Source organism: Sebastes umbrosus, chromosome 14, assembly GCF_015220745.1.
Source record: "Sebastes umbrosus isolate fSebUmb1 chromosome 14, fSebUmb1.pri, whole genome shotgun sequence".
NCBI classification, from domain to species: domain Eukaryota; kingdom Metazoa; phylum Chordata; class Actinopteri; order Perciformes; family Sebastidae; genus Sebastes; species Sebastes umbrosus.
Genome location: NC_051282.1, coordinates 14571091 through 14588156, shown reverse-complemented (window position 1 = coordinate 14588156; position 17066 = coordinate 14571091). Strand labels below are relative to the sequence as shown.

Sequence of the window (17066 nt, the reverse complement as noted above, 5' to 3'; positions counted from 1 at the left end):
AAGGCTAAGTAATATAGTTTCATGTTTAAAAGAGGCTTCCTAAAACTGTTGGTCACTGTAGTTTTTAGGAGGAAATAATGTATTTGTTGGGGACTATTTTCAGCGGTGTATTAATCCACGTGATGCTTTAGTGAGTATTAGTGGTAGCAGGACGGTGTATGTGCAATTAAGCTAAATTAAACTACAGTGTGTGTGTTCATGGTGATGAAGAACATGTCAACCCGGTGACACAGTGAGGCTCATTGATGTGTTTTTAATTGAGCTCTATGGATCAGAGGAAGAAGAGATATCAGGCTGTGATATACACACACACACAATACTTGTTAGTAGATACATTCAGTGTTGGCTTGGGTCTTTTCATTGGATTTGTTGATAAGAAGGAAAATATCACCAAACCTATCCTTTAAGTTTGATGTCCCACAACAACCAAATGGACAATTTCCACACAAATAAAATGTACAATTGCCTTTTATTAACCATTTTCAACAAAAAAAAAAAAAAAGAACCACATTTCAGTTTCTGCTCACATTAAATGGAAAGTTGAATCTGTTACATGATAATCAAAATACAGACAGCTCATATCTACAGGTATAACACAACAAACAGTACAAGTACAGAGGAACATTGTTAAGAGTTACGTTTTACTTAACTGTGTTTGCGTGTGTGAGAATGTGTACGTTTCTTATTCCGCTCATATAAAGAAATGTACAAGCCAGCCTCGGGTCATCGCTGCTTAAAAAACAAACATGTTGATTACTGTGTGGTGGCTCACAACCAAAACGAGTCCTCTGACATTCAGAGAGGTTTATTTACAGACCGCTGGCTGTGAAGTCCATGTTACATGTCCAGTTCAAACCAGCCGGAGGTGAACAGAGAAACACAGAAGAAGTAGTGAAGCGAAGTCGTCGGCTCATTTCCTTCGTCTGCTGCTTGACGAGCGGCTCGGTGACTGCCTGCTGCCACTCCTAGCGGGAAGGAAAGAGAGGAAAGTAAATCACTATTTATTAAAGAGTCAGGGTGCACCAGCATCACTTTGTCACTGGGTCACTGTATTCATTTAAAAAAATGGCACATTTGAATGGAGGTATCCAACATCTGTAGTAGATGTACGTAAAAGGGAAGCTGTTCAAGTCACAAGCTTTGCATATTGAATTTGTTCTTCATCTAGTGTCAAATTAAATACCCTGGAGAGACAGTACGTTAACATGCACGTAAGTATCTGACTGAATAGCTAGAAAATAGGACTATATAGCAATATGATAACGGCATGGGTTTTACCTTCTATTCATTTTGGTTTCTTTTTGTATTGAAACATATGACAAGAATTGTTACTATATTGTTAGGCCCTCAGGAGTTGCCATATTCTGAATACTAAACTAGAAGCAAGTCTGATTTAAGTACAGTTTTAGGCCCCGTCTACAAGTATACAATATTTTTAATAATGGATATTTACCCCAGTTTAAAAAAAACAGATGTCTACACAACCGTTTTACAAGATATCTGTCCACACTTGAACGCAAAACGCCGTAATATTTGCATGTCATCAAGAGTGAGATCAGAAGTTAAGGGTCAAGGCGCTTTGATTCCTGTCCGCTGGGATTCCTGTCATCATGCAGCTGTCATCAACTGTCTCTTTACATGATAAATGAGGAAAGGGAGGTCATTCAGGTTTATGTCCATAGCCCTTCTGAGTGCTCCAAACCTCGCCCTCAATCGCTCAAAAGCACATTCAATCACCATTTGGCCTCGACCTGTTTAATGCGTTTCCTGCTGTGGCCTCCTGTGACTGTAATATTGTTTAAATGTAAAGTAGTATTTAGTCAAAGCAGTGCTGACAAAACATAAAAAAGCCGGTAGTCCGCCATCTTTGTTATTGTTTCTGGCGCATGCTCATTACACAAAGCAACAATTGGGATGCACAAAATGAGGAGAGGACGTCACAGTTTCCTAAACGCTAGAAGACGTTTTAAAAAATATCCGTTTTGTGACCCAAAACTCTGTTTGCGTGTGGACGAGAGGCCAAAACGTAGAGGAAATATCCGTTTTTAAAAATACCTGTAAACAAGGCCTTACATTCTCATGTGTACATTGTTGCCATATGAGGATAAACCCCAACAAAACTTTGATCAGAACGCTACTAGTGACAAAGGTCCATCAAAACAGTTTGACACCCTCTCGTTTAACACCATCATTTGCACAAGAGTAGTTAAAGCTGTTGTCACGCTCTTTAACGCAGTTTAAATGCCACGCAGTGGCTACAGACCTGCGGCTCGGCGAGGGCGGCGCTGCTCTCATGTACCTTGGAGGAGAATAACTGAGGGAGCGTGAATCTCTCAGTGAATCAGCCGGCACCCTCCGAGGCATGGCAGGGCTGTGAGGAAAACACAACTGTCAATCAAAGTCTCAAAGACAAAACACTGCTGGAGAACTCTAGTTTGGTGCAGCACTAAAATATCAAATAAAAGATGATTGTTTTTCAATTTTGAACAATCAGTATTTTCACCTTGTCATGGAGGCATCCGTAAAACGCAGCATGAAAAGGTAAACGCTGCTGATTCATGGCCGATCAATACGGCCTGAAAAAAAAAAATACCCTCAAGGAGTTCCTGAGATATCGCGTTCACAAGAATGGGACGGACGGACAGACAACCCCAAAAAATAATGCCTCCAGCCACAGCTGTAGGCTGAGGCATAAATATGATTATTCCTTGAGCATTTCAAAACTATGCTTCCATCCAGTCATTATGTAGTTTGATGTTAAGGGATTCAGAAAGGAAACACGAGAACTAGAGTGGCACGAAAATTCTGTACATTTTAAAGTTAAAAGCGTCAATCTGGTGCACTTTGAAAGCAAAGTTAAAGCAGCAGTTGGTAGAAATGGAGCAAATATGTATATTAAAAAAGTATTTTTTATCAAACGGTCACTATATCTAGACAGTAGTGCATGAGACAGGTAATCTGAAAAAATCATGTGCCTCTGTCTTCTGGTGCTCCTAATGGCATCTGTAAGATTTCACAGACCGGAGGAAAACAACCAATCAGAGCCAAGCTGGAGTCTGCTGTCCAGCTTCCATCTATGAGCCGGCTGTCAATCACTCGCAAACTCCAATCAAATGGTCAAACTAGGCAGCGCTGATCAAATATGAATCAATATTCTGTTACTGTAATGGCTATTTCTCGCCTCAAATGTTTTCAGAAACATCTTGTAGTGTACTGTTTAGATATAAAATGAGAAAGTTGTGACCCGGAAGCCTTGTTAAGAACAGTTGAGGAAATACCGAGCACTGACCACCAGCCAGAGCACAGCCAATAGGAACGCTCAATAGGAACGCTCTCCCTGAAATGACCTGTGATTGGTCAAAGTCTCCCGTCACGGGCTAGATTTTCATTACAATCTGCTGAAAGGTTATTATGGAATTTTTGCCCAATGATGCCAAAAATATACTGCCTACTGAAGCTTTAAGAGGCTAGATCTGTGAAGAACGTTGTGCTCTAGTAAACAATTTAATCGTAAACACAATGGTTGTGCGGATATGAATGATGATGACACGGCAAAAAAGTCTCGCCGACAAAGCACGGTAAACGAGATGGGATCCGTGTTTCAAGACGGGTGGGTTGCTGACATCGCCGCAGACCCCTCACTGAGAACAGTCAGCCCTGTTGACAGTCGCATCGGGAGAAATTCAGTAGCAGAAAGTACTATTCCCATGTACAGCAGCTCTCAGCAAACCAGAAATGTTCTGTAAAGTAATGCTTTTCACTCCTTCTCTTCTTACCTCTTTTTCTTAGTTTCTTTTCCATTCTCCGATGAGGAGGATGAGGAAGGAGAGCTTTGAGCTTTGTCTGTCTTCCTGTTGAAAAGAAAACATAGTAACAAGGGTAATTATTAATAACTAGCAAGTCATTTATGATTAATTGCAGGGGTGCAAAGTCATCAGGGCAGAAAGGTGACAAAGATGCAGATTCTTTTTTTAAATATCAGCTTTAAAAAGTGGATTTACAGTCGATTTAGCACAAGGATATATCAGATCTACAAGAATCACCCAAATGACCTACAAAAACCCCCCCGGAGATTTTCACCAAAATGTGATAAGTTTGCACTGCTGTAGTCAGTAAAACAATTGTTTTATTGTTCGTTAATCTCACACAGCTCAACTTTCCCATCCCCTGCTTACCCTTTTCCTTGCTCCACTTCAGAGTCTGAGCTGTCTGAAGAGGATGATGAAGAGGAGGAAGAAGAGGAGGATGAGGACGAGGAGGAGGAGCCGGAGCTGCTGCTCTTGTTGGCTTTCGTGTTTGCACTTGCCTCCTTCCCGTTTACAGCGCTCTCACTTCTGACTGTTTGGTCTGGCGGTTGAGGGGTCGTCACTGGTGACCGCTTCCTGCTCTGACCTTGTGACAACTGTTTGGTTTCTGGTTGGCTGGCAGCAGGAGACCTTCTGGAGGGCACATCAGAGCGCCTGGAGTCTGACTGGGAGCCTCTCCTACCTGAGGTTGGGGCATGGGATGAGTCTCCGGAGGGGCATTGTGAAGAAGAGGAATGACTTTTCTGCTCTCCTTCCTCTCTCTTATCGACCTCTCGCTCCGTTGTTTTGTCTTTGTCTGTTAGTGCCTTTGTGTCTTTCTTGTCTCGCTGTGGTGAAGGCGAGGATGAAGAGGAAGAGGAGGAGCTGGAGGAAGATGATGAGGAAGAGGACCTGTGGGGTTGTGGAACGTCTTTTGGGGGGAGAGGCTCCTTTACCCTCTCTCTCTCTTGTTGTACCTCCCTCTGCCGGATCCTCTCATGTTCTCGCTCTCTTACTCTTTCTCTGGAGAGGGAGTGACTGCTCCTCCTCAGCCGCTGTGGAGAGGGAGAGCGACGAGACCTGGAGGAGGAAAATACAAAAGACGGTTGATTTTGATTGAGAATGTCAGAGGTAGAAAAGCTCTACCGGAGAGGCCAGGCACACAGCCACCCGACGTTAAAGATCAAAATAATCGCGCTACACATATTGACCGTCATCTTTTCTTGTAAAATGTCCGGTGTAATCGGTAACACTGGGGTTGTCACAAGTTTATTAACTGGTGGGAAAATCTCCTCACCTTCACATCCCTAATATGTACATGAAGGTTTTCATTTTACCTGCCGGGGGGGCTTCGCCTCCTTGGACTTCTGGACCTGCTGCGCCTTCTTGGGCTTCTGGACCTGCTCCTCCTGGCAACCCGCTCACGTTCTCTGTCCTTCTCCCTCTCCTTTTCTCTCTCTCTCTCCCTCTGCCTCTCCCGGTCTGACCAGGCCGGAGGAGAAGCTCTCCAGGATCGGGACGAGGGTTCCTGATACTGCCTTGGTGGAGTGCGACGTGCTGGAGAGATGATGGAGGTTTTCTGGGGTGGAGAGCGTGACCTCCTGGCTGAGGGGCTGGACCTCGAAGGCTTCCTTGCTGCGTCCGTCTCCCTCCCTCTCTCCCTTTCACCAACTTTCACCTCCACCCTTGTTTTCTCTGCTTCGGCCTCAGAGGGAGAGTACCTGTTGCTGCCTCTGCTTGCATCCCCTTTGTTGGATGGGGAAGGAGGTGGACTGGGGCTGTCCATCTGTGTGGGGCTATATCGCTCCTGACCTTTTTTCCGGGACGGGTAACTCTCTGCAGGAGTTCTGTGGGAAGCTCTTTCCCTCTCACGTTTGTCTCCTGCACCTTCTCTCTCCTTCTGGGCTCTCCGAGGCCCGTCGCCCTCAGACGCTGAGACGGGGCTTTCCTTTTTGCCGTTGGCTAAATACCTTTGAACTGCAGCTCCAATAGCAGATGGTGCACTTTTCAAAGGACTACTTTTTTCCTTCCCTGTTGACACAGCCTTCTTCGCTTTGCCCCCATCTTCAGAGGATGAGGATGATGAGGAAGAGGAAGATGAAGAGGAAGATGAGGAGCTATCACTGTCACTACCGCTGCTGCTACTGCTGCTACCACTACTACTACTACTGCTGCTCTCTCTTTTTTTCACAGCCTGTTTCTCCTTGTCATCACGCTTCTCCTTCCTCGGAGGGCTTCTCATCTTCTCTGGTCTTTCGCTCCTGCCTTTCTCCGCAGGTCTCGATCCATCTCGTCTACTTTCTGCAGTCGATCGGACAGCCTCATCTCTCTTTCTGCCGCCTTCTTGACCTTGCTCTCTGTCTTGTTCCCTCTGCTTGTTCAGATGCATGTCCCTCTCCCTGTCTTTTTCTCCTCTCCTCTCATCTTCCCGTTCTCTTTGGCGCCCATTGGCGACAGGTGAGCGAGAAGCGGGTAATGGGGAATTGCGGGACAGGTGTCCTCCATCCCTTCTCCTGTCATTTTTCTGTTGGAAAGGAGACGCCTCTCTCTCCTGTCTCTTACCAGTGTCTCTCCTGCTGTCCCTTTCATTTGGCGCCCTCGAGTGCAGATCTCTCTCAGTTCTGCGCTCCCTCTCTTCGCTCCTCTCCTTCCTAGCCCTCTCCTTCTCAGGGGGAGGTGAGGGGGATGAGGAGTCATGTCTACTCTTTTTTTGCTGTTTATTCCTGTCCTTTTCTCTCTCGGCATCTCTGCTCCTTTCCCTCCTAGTCTCCTGTTTGGGTGGAGGTGGAGGTGGAGGTGGAGGTGGAGGTGGAGGAGAAGGAGAACGAGAACGAGATGAGGACGAGTCATGTCTGGTCCTCTGAGGAACAATCTCCTTTCCTTTATCCCTCTTTTCTCTGCTTCTTGAACGCCTTCCTTTTTCCACATCTTTGCTTTTTGAAATGCTGTTTTTCTCCATGTCCCTGCTCCTTGAACGCCTCCCTTTCTCCATGTTTCTGCTTCTTGAACGCCTCCCTCTCTCCACATCTCTGCTCCTTGAGCACCTCCCTTTCTCCACATCTCTGCTCCTTGAACGCCTCCCTTTCTCCACATCTCTGCTCCTTGAACGCCTCCCTTTGTCCACGTCACCGCTTCTTGAATGCTTCCCTTTCTCCACATCTCTGCTCCTTGAGCGCCTCCCTCTCTCCACATCTCTGCTTCTGGAGCGCCTCCCTCTCTCCCTCTCGTTTTCTCTGCTCCTTGATCGCCTTCCCTTCTCCATCTCTCGGTTTCTGGGGCTCCTTCCTCTTTCCCTCTCCTTTTCTATGCTCCTGGAATGCCTCTTTTTCTCAATCTCTCTGCTTCTGGAACGCCTCCCTTTCTCCCTCTCCCTGCTTTTTTCTGTCTGTGGAGGTGGAGAAGGGGATGAAGAGTCGTGTCTCTTCTTGGAGGAGGTCTTCTCCATCTCACTCGGCCGCTCTTTTTCTCTCTCAAGATTGGGCCTCTTCTAGATGAGGAAAGATTTGTTGGTGTCATTTTACACACAATTTAAAGTTCATGATAGATACATGATATAATGAATCTGTTTAAATTTTATTTGGGATACTATGAGCAAAAGAAACATATCCAACCGAAGGTTTCTAAGTGCTAAGTCCAGCTTCCACCTTACCCCTTCGCCTCCCTGATGATGTGGGCTGTGTTCTCCGTAGCCCCGCCTCCTCCTGTCTGGCGATCTCCCCTTTCTACCTTCATCAGCTTTTCTTACAGTTTGGTCCTGTTGACGTGATCTCACTGGAGCTGGAGACTGGCTGTTGAAATTAGAGAAAAAATAGATGCATATACTGAGACGTCCCTGTCTGGCAGATGGATTTCCATCAGGTTTTAGCCAATATACACATATAAAGAGTGTTTAAACTATTCTGAAGTGTCATCCAAAAATATCTAATGTCAAATGGTTTTATAGCTGTGCCAGACAAAATTATTTTTATTATATCATGTCATACCTGTGAGCAGAGCTGGAGGAGACACTCCTGTGTCGCACTGCCTTTGCTTTTGGAGGACTTTCACTCTGCTTTTTCTTCTTCTTTGACTCCTTCTGCTTCTCATCTGAGGAACTTTGAGTGGGTCAGAGGGGACAGAAATTTACACATAATCCCAAATATTCAGTATATTTGTTCTAAATGTATAACAAAAGCAGGTTTGGTGCTCCAAAACTGCTTTTATAAAAGTTAAATCTGTTTCTTGAATATTGTATTTATTTGACATTGTAGTATAGTGAGACATGCCCACCCCGCCTAGCAGGACAGGATGTAAATACCCTGGGTGCAGTGCAGTTGCCGCTAAGATGTATCACCTTTGAGAACGAGGTTCATTATACGAGATCCTTGTGTCAAGAGTTTAATTCCAACACACTCCAGCAATACTGGCAGGACCACACTACAACTGACGATGAGGAAACCGCACCAACGTGGTAAGCGGACTACGCTAGCTAATAAGAAGCCTAGCAAGCTAGCCACCCAGTTTACAAGACGCACGAGGCAAATCAAAGACATCAGGCTCTATGGCCGGTCTGCCATACTTCCCACAATTCGATGTGCACACTGAACCCACCCCCGTAGGCTCGAGGTGAAAGAAATGGATTAAATGGTTCACCAACTTCCTTGTGGCCTTGGATATTAGGGATGATGTGCAAAAAAGAGCACTATTAATACACTATGCAGGACCGGATGTGTATGACACATTTGATACACTGCTAAATACAGGAGACAAAAACGACTGATATGGCCGTTGAGAAGCTGCAAACCTATTTCTGCCCCAAAGTAAATACAGAATGTAAGACATATATCTTCAGACATCTTGAGTGGCTCTCTGTGGTTCTGAATGGTCACTGCTTGACATGGGATGCCGTGTTGTATCATCTTTTCCACCATTTCGTCTATGCCTGGAAACCATAGTTGTAGTGTGGTCCTGCCAGTATTGCTGGAGTGTGATGGAAATAGACTCTTAACACAAGGCTCTCGTATAATGAACTTTTACTCTCGTTCTCAGAGGTGATACATCTTAGCGGCAACTGCACTGCTTCCAGGGAATTTACATCCTGTCCTGCTAACCGGGGTGGGCATGTCTCACTATACTACAATGTTCAATAAATACAATATTTAAGAAACAGATTTAACTTTTATAAAAGCAGTTTTGGAGCTACAGCTTCCAGACCAACAACCAAAACTCTCAAAGTCTCTTTCCAGTAAAATGTTTGTATGAACTGTGCCAGGACAAAAACAAAGAAACAATGCTCTGTTGCTGGCTTATGAGGAAAGACAGGTATGATGAATACAATCTGATTTAAAAACACCTACCTGTCTTCTTCTTCCTCATCTTCTGACGCCTCACTGAAACACAAAATTTCCAGTCAATAATCAAGATCCCTCGTGAAATAATTAATTGTGAGATAAGAATCCAGTGACGGAATACCGTTTCTTTTTCTTCTTTTTGGATTTCTTCTTTTCTTGGCGAGGAGATGGGGGGGGACTCTCTGAGCTGTTGACAGAGGGAACAAAGAAACTGTAATACATTTTTCTTCATTGTCAGGACCTTTTCTGTTCTTATCAAGTTAATTTTTCTCACCTGTCTCTGTTCTTGTTTTTCTTTTTCTTCTTCCGACTGCGCTTCTTGGGAGGAGAATCGGAATTGTCTGAATCTTCCACCAACCTGAGAGAGCAAAGGCAACAGATGTCGAGTCAGGGACAGAAATAACTGGGGTGATGAGTGAAGATATTACACTGTAGTAAGTGACCATAATAACTGGGGTTTTGTGATTGACAAAGAATGCAACAAGTATTACAATGTCTTAAAAAACATGTGCACTTTAGACAGATACGCAGCATAAACTTTACTCTATCAGCTGACTTCTTGGCAACACTGTGCGTTCTTCAGAGACTGCAGTTTGTTTTTATATTAACCCTCTGAGACATGTGGAATTGCCAGTGATCCCTGCCGACATTACCTTCTTTAAGAGATTGTAACAGCTTTTACAGCCAGAGTGAAAATACTGATATCATATGAAAGTATATGACCTAAGGCATCGATTGGTATCAACCATGTCATGCTAGCTTGCCTGGAAGTTAGGCTAAGCTAAGTTCTGGCTAGGGAAAAACTGGCATGGCCATTTTCAAAGGGGGTCCCTTGACCTCTGACCTCAAGATATCTGAATGAAAATGGGTTCTATGGGTACCCACGAGTCTCCCCTTTACAGACATGCCCACTTTATGATAATCACATGCAGTTTTTGGCAAAAACCATGCAGTTTTTTGCATGAAGTATGAATGTGTTATTTTTGCATACTGGGGTTGCTATACAGTCTTGGAATTGCATAAAAAGTCTGTGTGATCTAAGAATGGATTACATCACTTAAAAGTACTGTAACAGGCCCTGCTAACTCAATCATGCAAAATGCTTTTCAAAAAATAATAAGTGAAAGACTTGAGATAACTGAATTGGGTTAGATAAGAAAGTTGAAGCACTGAGCCAAACTCGCTGCACTTATCTCTCATATTTTTATGGTTGAGTGTGACTGTGAGTGTGCTGTCACTACCACCAATACTTGTTTATTTCTTCTGACGACATGTTCATCCTGCAGTTACCCGCACCTGTAGCTGTGCGCAAAGCTCTTTTTCAATGTATATTAAATGTTAGCTTCGTGTTTTGTATTCCCTTTCTACCAAGACTGGAGAGTTTTAGCCACATTGTCCAGCTCTGTTACTTTGCTAGATGGAAATGAAAAAGAGACATTTATTTGATATGGGTGTGTTCTGGCCACTCACGTATATTTCTGCTGCTGCAGCCTCTCCCTCTCCAGGCGATCCTGCTCTCTCTTCTCCTTCTCTTTCTCCTTGCGGTCGGCGTGGAAGGACGATCCGTCCACATAGTCGCTGGCGATACCAAAAGCAGCACGAAGACGGTCATTCTTCTGCTGGTTGGCTGCAGCCAGAGCATGAGTCTCTGTCGCCCTGAGAGAAAACAAACCAAACAGTTTTGTATTACCGACACTGTGCAATATGAACTGATGCGGTGCTCTGGGTACTTAATGTGGCACAACACAACATTTGATATCATTTGTGTTGCTGTTTCAGCCTACAGAGTTTAATCATGACATTTCATGTTTTCTAAATTTATTATGTTCTGAAATTAAAAATAGTTCAAGCACATATTCAAACGGGTTGTAACAGTACATTGTGAGGGGCCAATGCGTAATGAAATGGTGATATTGGTCATTGTTTTAACTTGTAACAGTATGTGGGTTTAACATTTTAATATTTAAATTTCTAAACATTTACATCCTGACCTATTAGTTTGCACCAAAGACAACTAACAAAGCATTACAGTGCAGCCACAGTGTAGTGCAGTCAAAACAGTTTGTCCTGTCTTTATTTTTTAATAATTACAGCCAAATTAATTCTTGCGGTCTGTTTCTGTGTTGTACTTACGTTGGTCTGTCAGTGGTGGCGGGAGCCGGCTCCTGCTTCTCCTGTAGCATCATACGGAAACTGTTCACCTTCTCCTCGATTTCCTCAGCTGAATACCTGGCCACCCAAAGAGAGAGTAGCATTGTATATGTATTATATAACACTGCAAAGATAAAAAGCAACAACTTTGCCACTATTCTTATTTTTCTGCCACTGTAGCAAGCTACTCTCTACTGTAGGTCCTTGTTATACAGTAGACTACAACATTTCCGTACGATCAGTGCAGCATTAAATTTATTTCGCCATGATAATCAATCCATCTAAATGAAAAGAAACCTGTCACACAGTTGCAAAGAAAAGGTTAACACAATTTAAATAGTGCTGAAACAATTGATGCATTAACAAGCTGAATTGAGGACTATTTTAAGAAGATTAATCCTTGAAATAATTTAAGAAAGAAAGAAAATCCCAAAACTTCATAGTTAAAGCTTTAAAAATGAGGATATTATGCAGCTTTCCAAAGTTTTACATACACATAAATGTATTGTCTTGCGGTTTGTTACTGTTTTTTTGGCTCTGGTTCTTGTGGTGGGCATTTGTCACAATTTTTGACATTTGAAGGACCAAATACTTATTGAAAAACAATTAATCAATATTGAAAACAGCCGACAGTTGCGGGCCCATGTTTAAGACATTATGAACCTGTTTGCAGCCTGGATATAGCCTGTATAAGGCCAGCAGCAATGGTTCATTTATTTCAAGTGTGATTACAACTCCATTTACGTCAACAAAACCCTTTGTAATCCAGAGACGTGATGTAATACAGCATTTGTCTTACCCTTGCTCCTCCATCATGTCCTGCAACTCGGCACACTTGACCTCCAGCTGCCTTTTCCGTTGATGCTCCAGGATGTCAGCATTGGGCTGCCTGTTGAGCTGACTCTCCAGCCTCTCCCGGTCCTTCTCGTCCCGCTCGCCGCCGCGCTCATCCCGTGGCCGTTTGACCCGCAGGCTCGACAGGTTTCGTTGTACATAGCCATTGGTGCCGCTGCCCCGCGGAGTCGTCAGGCCAATCCCATTGTACATGGCTCTGCAATAGAGATAGGTAATAGTATTTAGTTTAAAAAAAAAGGGACAAGTCCAGAGTGCTCAGAAGTTCAAATCAGTGTGATGAAGGTGCTCTTTGCTGGGGTACACAAAGGTTCAAAAAGGGGGGGGAGTCCAAGGCACTCTTCTGGCAAAAAATATAAAAAGCCTTTATTCAATTGGCTATTTCATGATGAAATGCTGAAAACAATGCTGGTACATGTAAGATTGGGTAACAACCCATGCGTAGGCCATAAACAGCCTTCTTCAGGGTGTATAGTATTTAGTTTATTTGATTTGATATGGACATCACTGTAGCATTAGAATTGTAACAATTTTTGAAGGAAAAGGACCAGATGCACTGTATTTATTTGGATTAATTGTGTTGCATTTTCAATTCAGTTGGTAGACAGTCCTCATTTAACAGAGACGACTGGCTCTCTAACTTAGGTTTAATGCAATTTAGGCACCAGCTTTACAACGTATTGAAAACAAAAACTAAAAACAAAAGATAAAGAAAGGTTGTAAAATGAGCATTAATTAGTGTCTGTTTCCTGTAAGTAATAATCTCATCTGATCCAGTATTTTTCTCCCTTGTCTTTCTGTAATAGTAGGGTGGAAGTCATCTTTGACTCTTAGATGGTTGACAGTGTCTATGAAAAGGTCCATAAAAGGGAGGTTTTGTTATGTTTTTTTCTTACTTGCAGCCATAAAGATCTCCAAGAGTTCACTGTAACACAAATCTTTATATAGACATATCTCCAAAATACAAAGAAAAATAAACGGATCATCAAGAATAATAGCATTTTAAAATACTGAGGGAGTTTGTATTCTAAGATGGCTGACAAAGTAACCAATAGTGATTCAAGATCATTGACAAGACATTTTAAATCCTACACTAAATGAGGGTGGCTTAATAAAACAGCAGGAGCAGTAACACAGAAATCACTGCAACACAAATAACTTAAGTTATAGCTAATTTTGCAAGTGTGGCACAGGTTTCCTCGCAACGTATCGTAGTTACTAAAAAGCTTATGAAACATTGAGTGGATCTGTATCCTGCCAAGTATAAATATACATTATATTTTTATTATTCACTATACAAAAATGATTGTCGCAATATAGCACTCTCTAACTTAGGTTTAATGCAATTTAGGCACCAGCGTTACAACGTATTGATAGTTACTAAAAAGCTTATGAAACATTGAGTGGATCTGTATCTTGTCAAGTCTAAATACGCATTAATATTCAGATCTTTATTTTCATTATTCACCATAAAAAAATTGGTTTTGTCGCAATTTAGCACGTGCGCCAGAACAGGCCTGTTGCTAGGCGCCTGAATGTAAGACATTTATTTATGATGACTAAGGCGAAGATAAACTATCAAATACTACATTAAGACACGCTGGGTGAGCCTAACCTGGCTGAAAGTCACTTCGTTAATGTTTAGTTTAACAAGAAACACGGTGAATTCAATGCTACACGTTTTCTAAAAGGCCCAACCACACTTATGCGTAGCGAACAATCTCTGTCTTAAGCTAGCAGGCTAACGTAGCAGGCTAACGTTTCTGTTACGTACCAGTTGTTTCCTCCGACAGCGGGGAGGAAAACGGTGTCGGAAGGGATTTGTCGATGAATAATATCCAGTTGAATCAGACAATAAAACAGACCTTATAATAACAGAGTCGTTAAAACTGTGGGATAATAAAGAAACGTGTCTAAAGGTTAGTTAGCTCTCAGGTAGCTTAGTGTGAGCTCCGAACCATCGGAGGAGGAACAAGACGAGAGCCGGATGACGTCATGACGCACGGATGCACGTTTAAAACTGCGATGCGTTCAGGTGTTGGGGGAAAAGTTAAGTTTCCCCTTTACAGACACGCCCACTTTATTCAATTCAAACGATCAAACAGAAACAACATCATCCGACTATTTTCAGACTCAGACATTAAGAAATGGAGATCTAAATACATCACTTAGACTGTAAGCCCCAAGACAAAAGAAGTCCATTTGAAAAATAATGTCTAATATTTATCCATCCAATGAATTGCTAAGATTGAGATTTAAAGGGGCTGTTTGTAACCTTCAGAAATGCTTGTTAACAGCGACACCTGTGGCCGGTAAGTCAACGAAAGTCAGCGTCGGGCTCGCGCTTGCTCGCTCTAAATAGACATGAACAAGCATGCTCAAAACAGTGAGGCGACACAGTTCAGTTTAAACCACAATATCACTCTATATTTCACCTGCTTGGCAGTAATGTTAGCTGACCAGACGAAGGTCTCTCCATGAATCAATGCTGATCCTAGTGTTGGCCCAGGGTACCAAGTGGGTATGGGCCCAAAATGGACATCTTATCTGGGGCCCACTTGGATCAACTAAGTAGGTCCCGTGTGGGTCCTGGTTGGGTCACTATTGGGAAATTAGTGCATGGGGCCAACATGGAAACTGTGTACAAACCCACTTACAACCCATATTTCTGGCCATGTAGTTCTCACATAGAACTTAAACCTGGGGCCAAGATGGGTGTTGGTTTATTTTGCCCAGATTGGGCCCATAAAACACCCAGTGTACTCCTGCATGAAACCCACAAGGGCAATTGCCATAGGGCCATTATGGAACCCGTGGGCAGTCCCATATAGGGCCCATTTTTCAGCCCATTTACTACCCACATGGGACCCACATACAAATGGTGGCTGGGTATAAAGAACTATACCAGTGCCTCCACAGCTCTGATTGGTACCGTGTAGTGCTAAATCTGATGTTAGGCAACCGCAAGATTATGTCATTCTCAGCGTGATAAAACCGGCATATAAATTTGTGCATGAGATTTCTTAATACAGTTTGAAAAGTATTTATGCATGCAAACACAAACATTTCACTTGCACTGGATCATCTTCAGGAGCATGTAAGTATCTTGCTCAAGGACACTTCAACATGTGAGCCGGGGATTGAACGGTCGACCTTCCGATTGGCGGATGACCTGGTCTACCTCTGAGCCACAATCGCTCCAATACTCAATAGGTGCTCACCTGCGGTCTTTTTGTAATGCTTACATCCGTATTGATGAGTCGACAATCAAGCCATTAGGTGTTTGGCCAGGTGGCACGTGTACTGGCCAACTGGTCCATGGGTCATTTTGAATGGTAGTGTTTTTAAATGACAAACAAGTGACTTTATGTCAGATTCCTGTGTCTTATGTAGAGAACCATGTGCAGTGTGTTGTAAAAAAGTGCCATGTTGAATTACAAATTGGGTGCAAAGCAGAAAAATGTGTTTAGAGTTTTGGAGACTTGAGCTGAGGTTTTGGTCTCTGAGTTGGTTGTTTTCCTCCGGTCTGTGAAATCTTGCAGATGCCATTAGGAGCACCGGATGACACAGAGGCACATGATTTTTTTCAGATTACCTGTCTCATGCACTACTGTCAGGATATAGTGAACGTTTGATAAAAATAACTTTGTTATTCATATTTGCTCCATTTCTACTGCAGCATTAAGGTTGATTAGTTGACTGAAATCTATAAATAAAGTAGCTGCAGGTTTCTAGTGTTTCTCCAGGTTCACCTAATGTTGATAAAGACTGCCCCTCTGTGGCATAGCAGAGAACTGCAGTTCAATCTTCCTGAGAAATATAAAGGAAGGATCAATACTGACTGTTCAACCGCTCAGAGTGAACAAATGGTACAGACACAAATAGCAAAATGACTATTTAAACTGTCCATTTATGTCATTACAATCAGATAAACCAAACATCATATGTAAATTCTGTGACACACAGAGGTGTGACAGTTTGTAAAACAGTATAAAGTATATAAAGGTAAAGTGAGAAGTTTGTACTCCATACATAGCACGGTCTTGAGTCAACGTAAAAAATCTGAATCTGAAATCAAACTGGATTTATTTAACCAAACAAGTTATTTTTTGTTTTGGCATCCCATTGTAGTTTATATAGCTGCACAGATATGCAAACTTTGTCAGAAAAAAGAATAACCCATACGTATATGACCCTTCCATGACCCCCGTCTGGTTCAATGGTGTTTTACTAAAAGGATGAACATTGTAATGGAGTTAAAACTGGCTCATTAGTAAAAGTCCTTGATTGTCTCACTTCAATAGATGATCTGATTTCCTCTCAGTAATACAACTTAGTGAATATCTGTGATAATCATTTAAATTACATTTTAACTGCAGGGTGTGTGTCAGATTTGCAGCAGATTACAGTGAATGTTCAGTCTGGCATGTTACCAGAAATCTTCCTCTAAGAATTTGCTGTGAACAGCCGGGAACAGCCCTGGAGGGAAACAACCTGGGAAGATACGGAGCAGAAATTAGAAATACATTTAAAGACCAGCCTGAGAGAGGAAAAGAAAAGCAACCAGAGAATGATTGGACCAAAGCAACGTGGTCGAAGTGGTTGTATAGTCTTGTGCTATAACACATTGAGGAACAAAGTCAACCAGTCTGTAAGTAAAGTGACAGGTCTTAAATGAAGTTATACTTGGGCTATCAATGTTTTTGTTGTATTATTTTAGTTTGCACCGATGTCACATGGTTTTAAGTCTTTTAGCATCTTGGGATGTTGGAAATGAGTGTTCTCCTATTTAACATGTTAACCTTTGGATTGGTGTGTTTTATAGATTGATAAAAAAAAAAAAAAAAAAAAAAAAAAAAAATCAGAAAGTGATGAGTCAGTGGTTTTAGAGATATATGGCTTATACAATCTTAATCTAAAAAAATCTATTTGGGTTAATCTAAAATCC

At 42.5% G+C, this 17066-nt stretch overlaps 1 protein-coding gene across 3 annotated transcripts; it reads right to left on the bottom strand.

Moving 5' to 3' along the window:
- Window positions 1-452: 452 nt before the first annotated feature.
- srrm2 (serine/arginine repetitive matrix 2) lies at window positions 453-14125 on the bottom strand. 3 transcript variants are annotated; one of them, XM_037791721.1, is made up of 14 exons: window positions 13893-14125; window positions 12066-12317; window positions 11249-11344; window positions 10586-10771; window positions 9390-9473; window positions 9237-9302; window positions 9122-9154; window positions 7769-7879; window positions 7435-7573; window positions 5123-7272; window positions 4176-4865; window positions 3777-3851; window positions 2264-2371; window positions 453-965 (listed from the first exon to the last, which is right to left on the bottom strand). In XM_037791721.1, exons 2-14 carry the CDS (start codon window positions 12311-12313, stop codon window positions 911-913), a joined length of 4041 nt encoding a protein of 1346 aa, XP_037647649.1. In that variant the 5' UTR covers window positions 12314-12317; window positions 13893-14125; the 3' UTR covers window positions 453-910. The 3 variants fall into 3 exon arrangements, with proteins under 3 accessions (XP_037647649.1, XP_037647650.1, XP_037647651.1); XM_037791722.1 differs by having other exon boundaries at window positions 2300-2371; XM_037791723.1 differs by lacking the exons at window positions 453-965; window positions 2264-2371 and adding an exon at window positions 3489-3657.
- Window positions 14126-17066: the final 2941 nt, after the last annotated feature.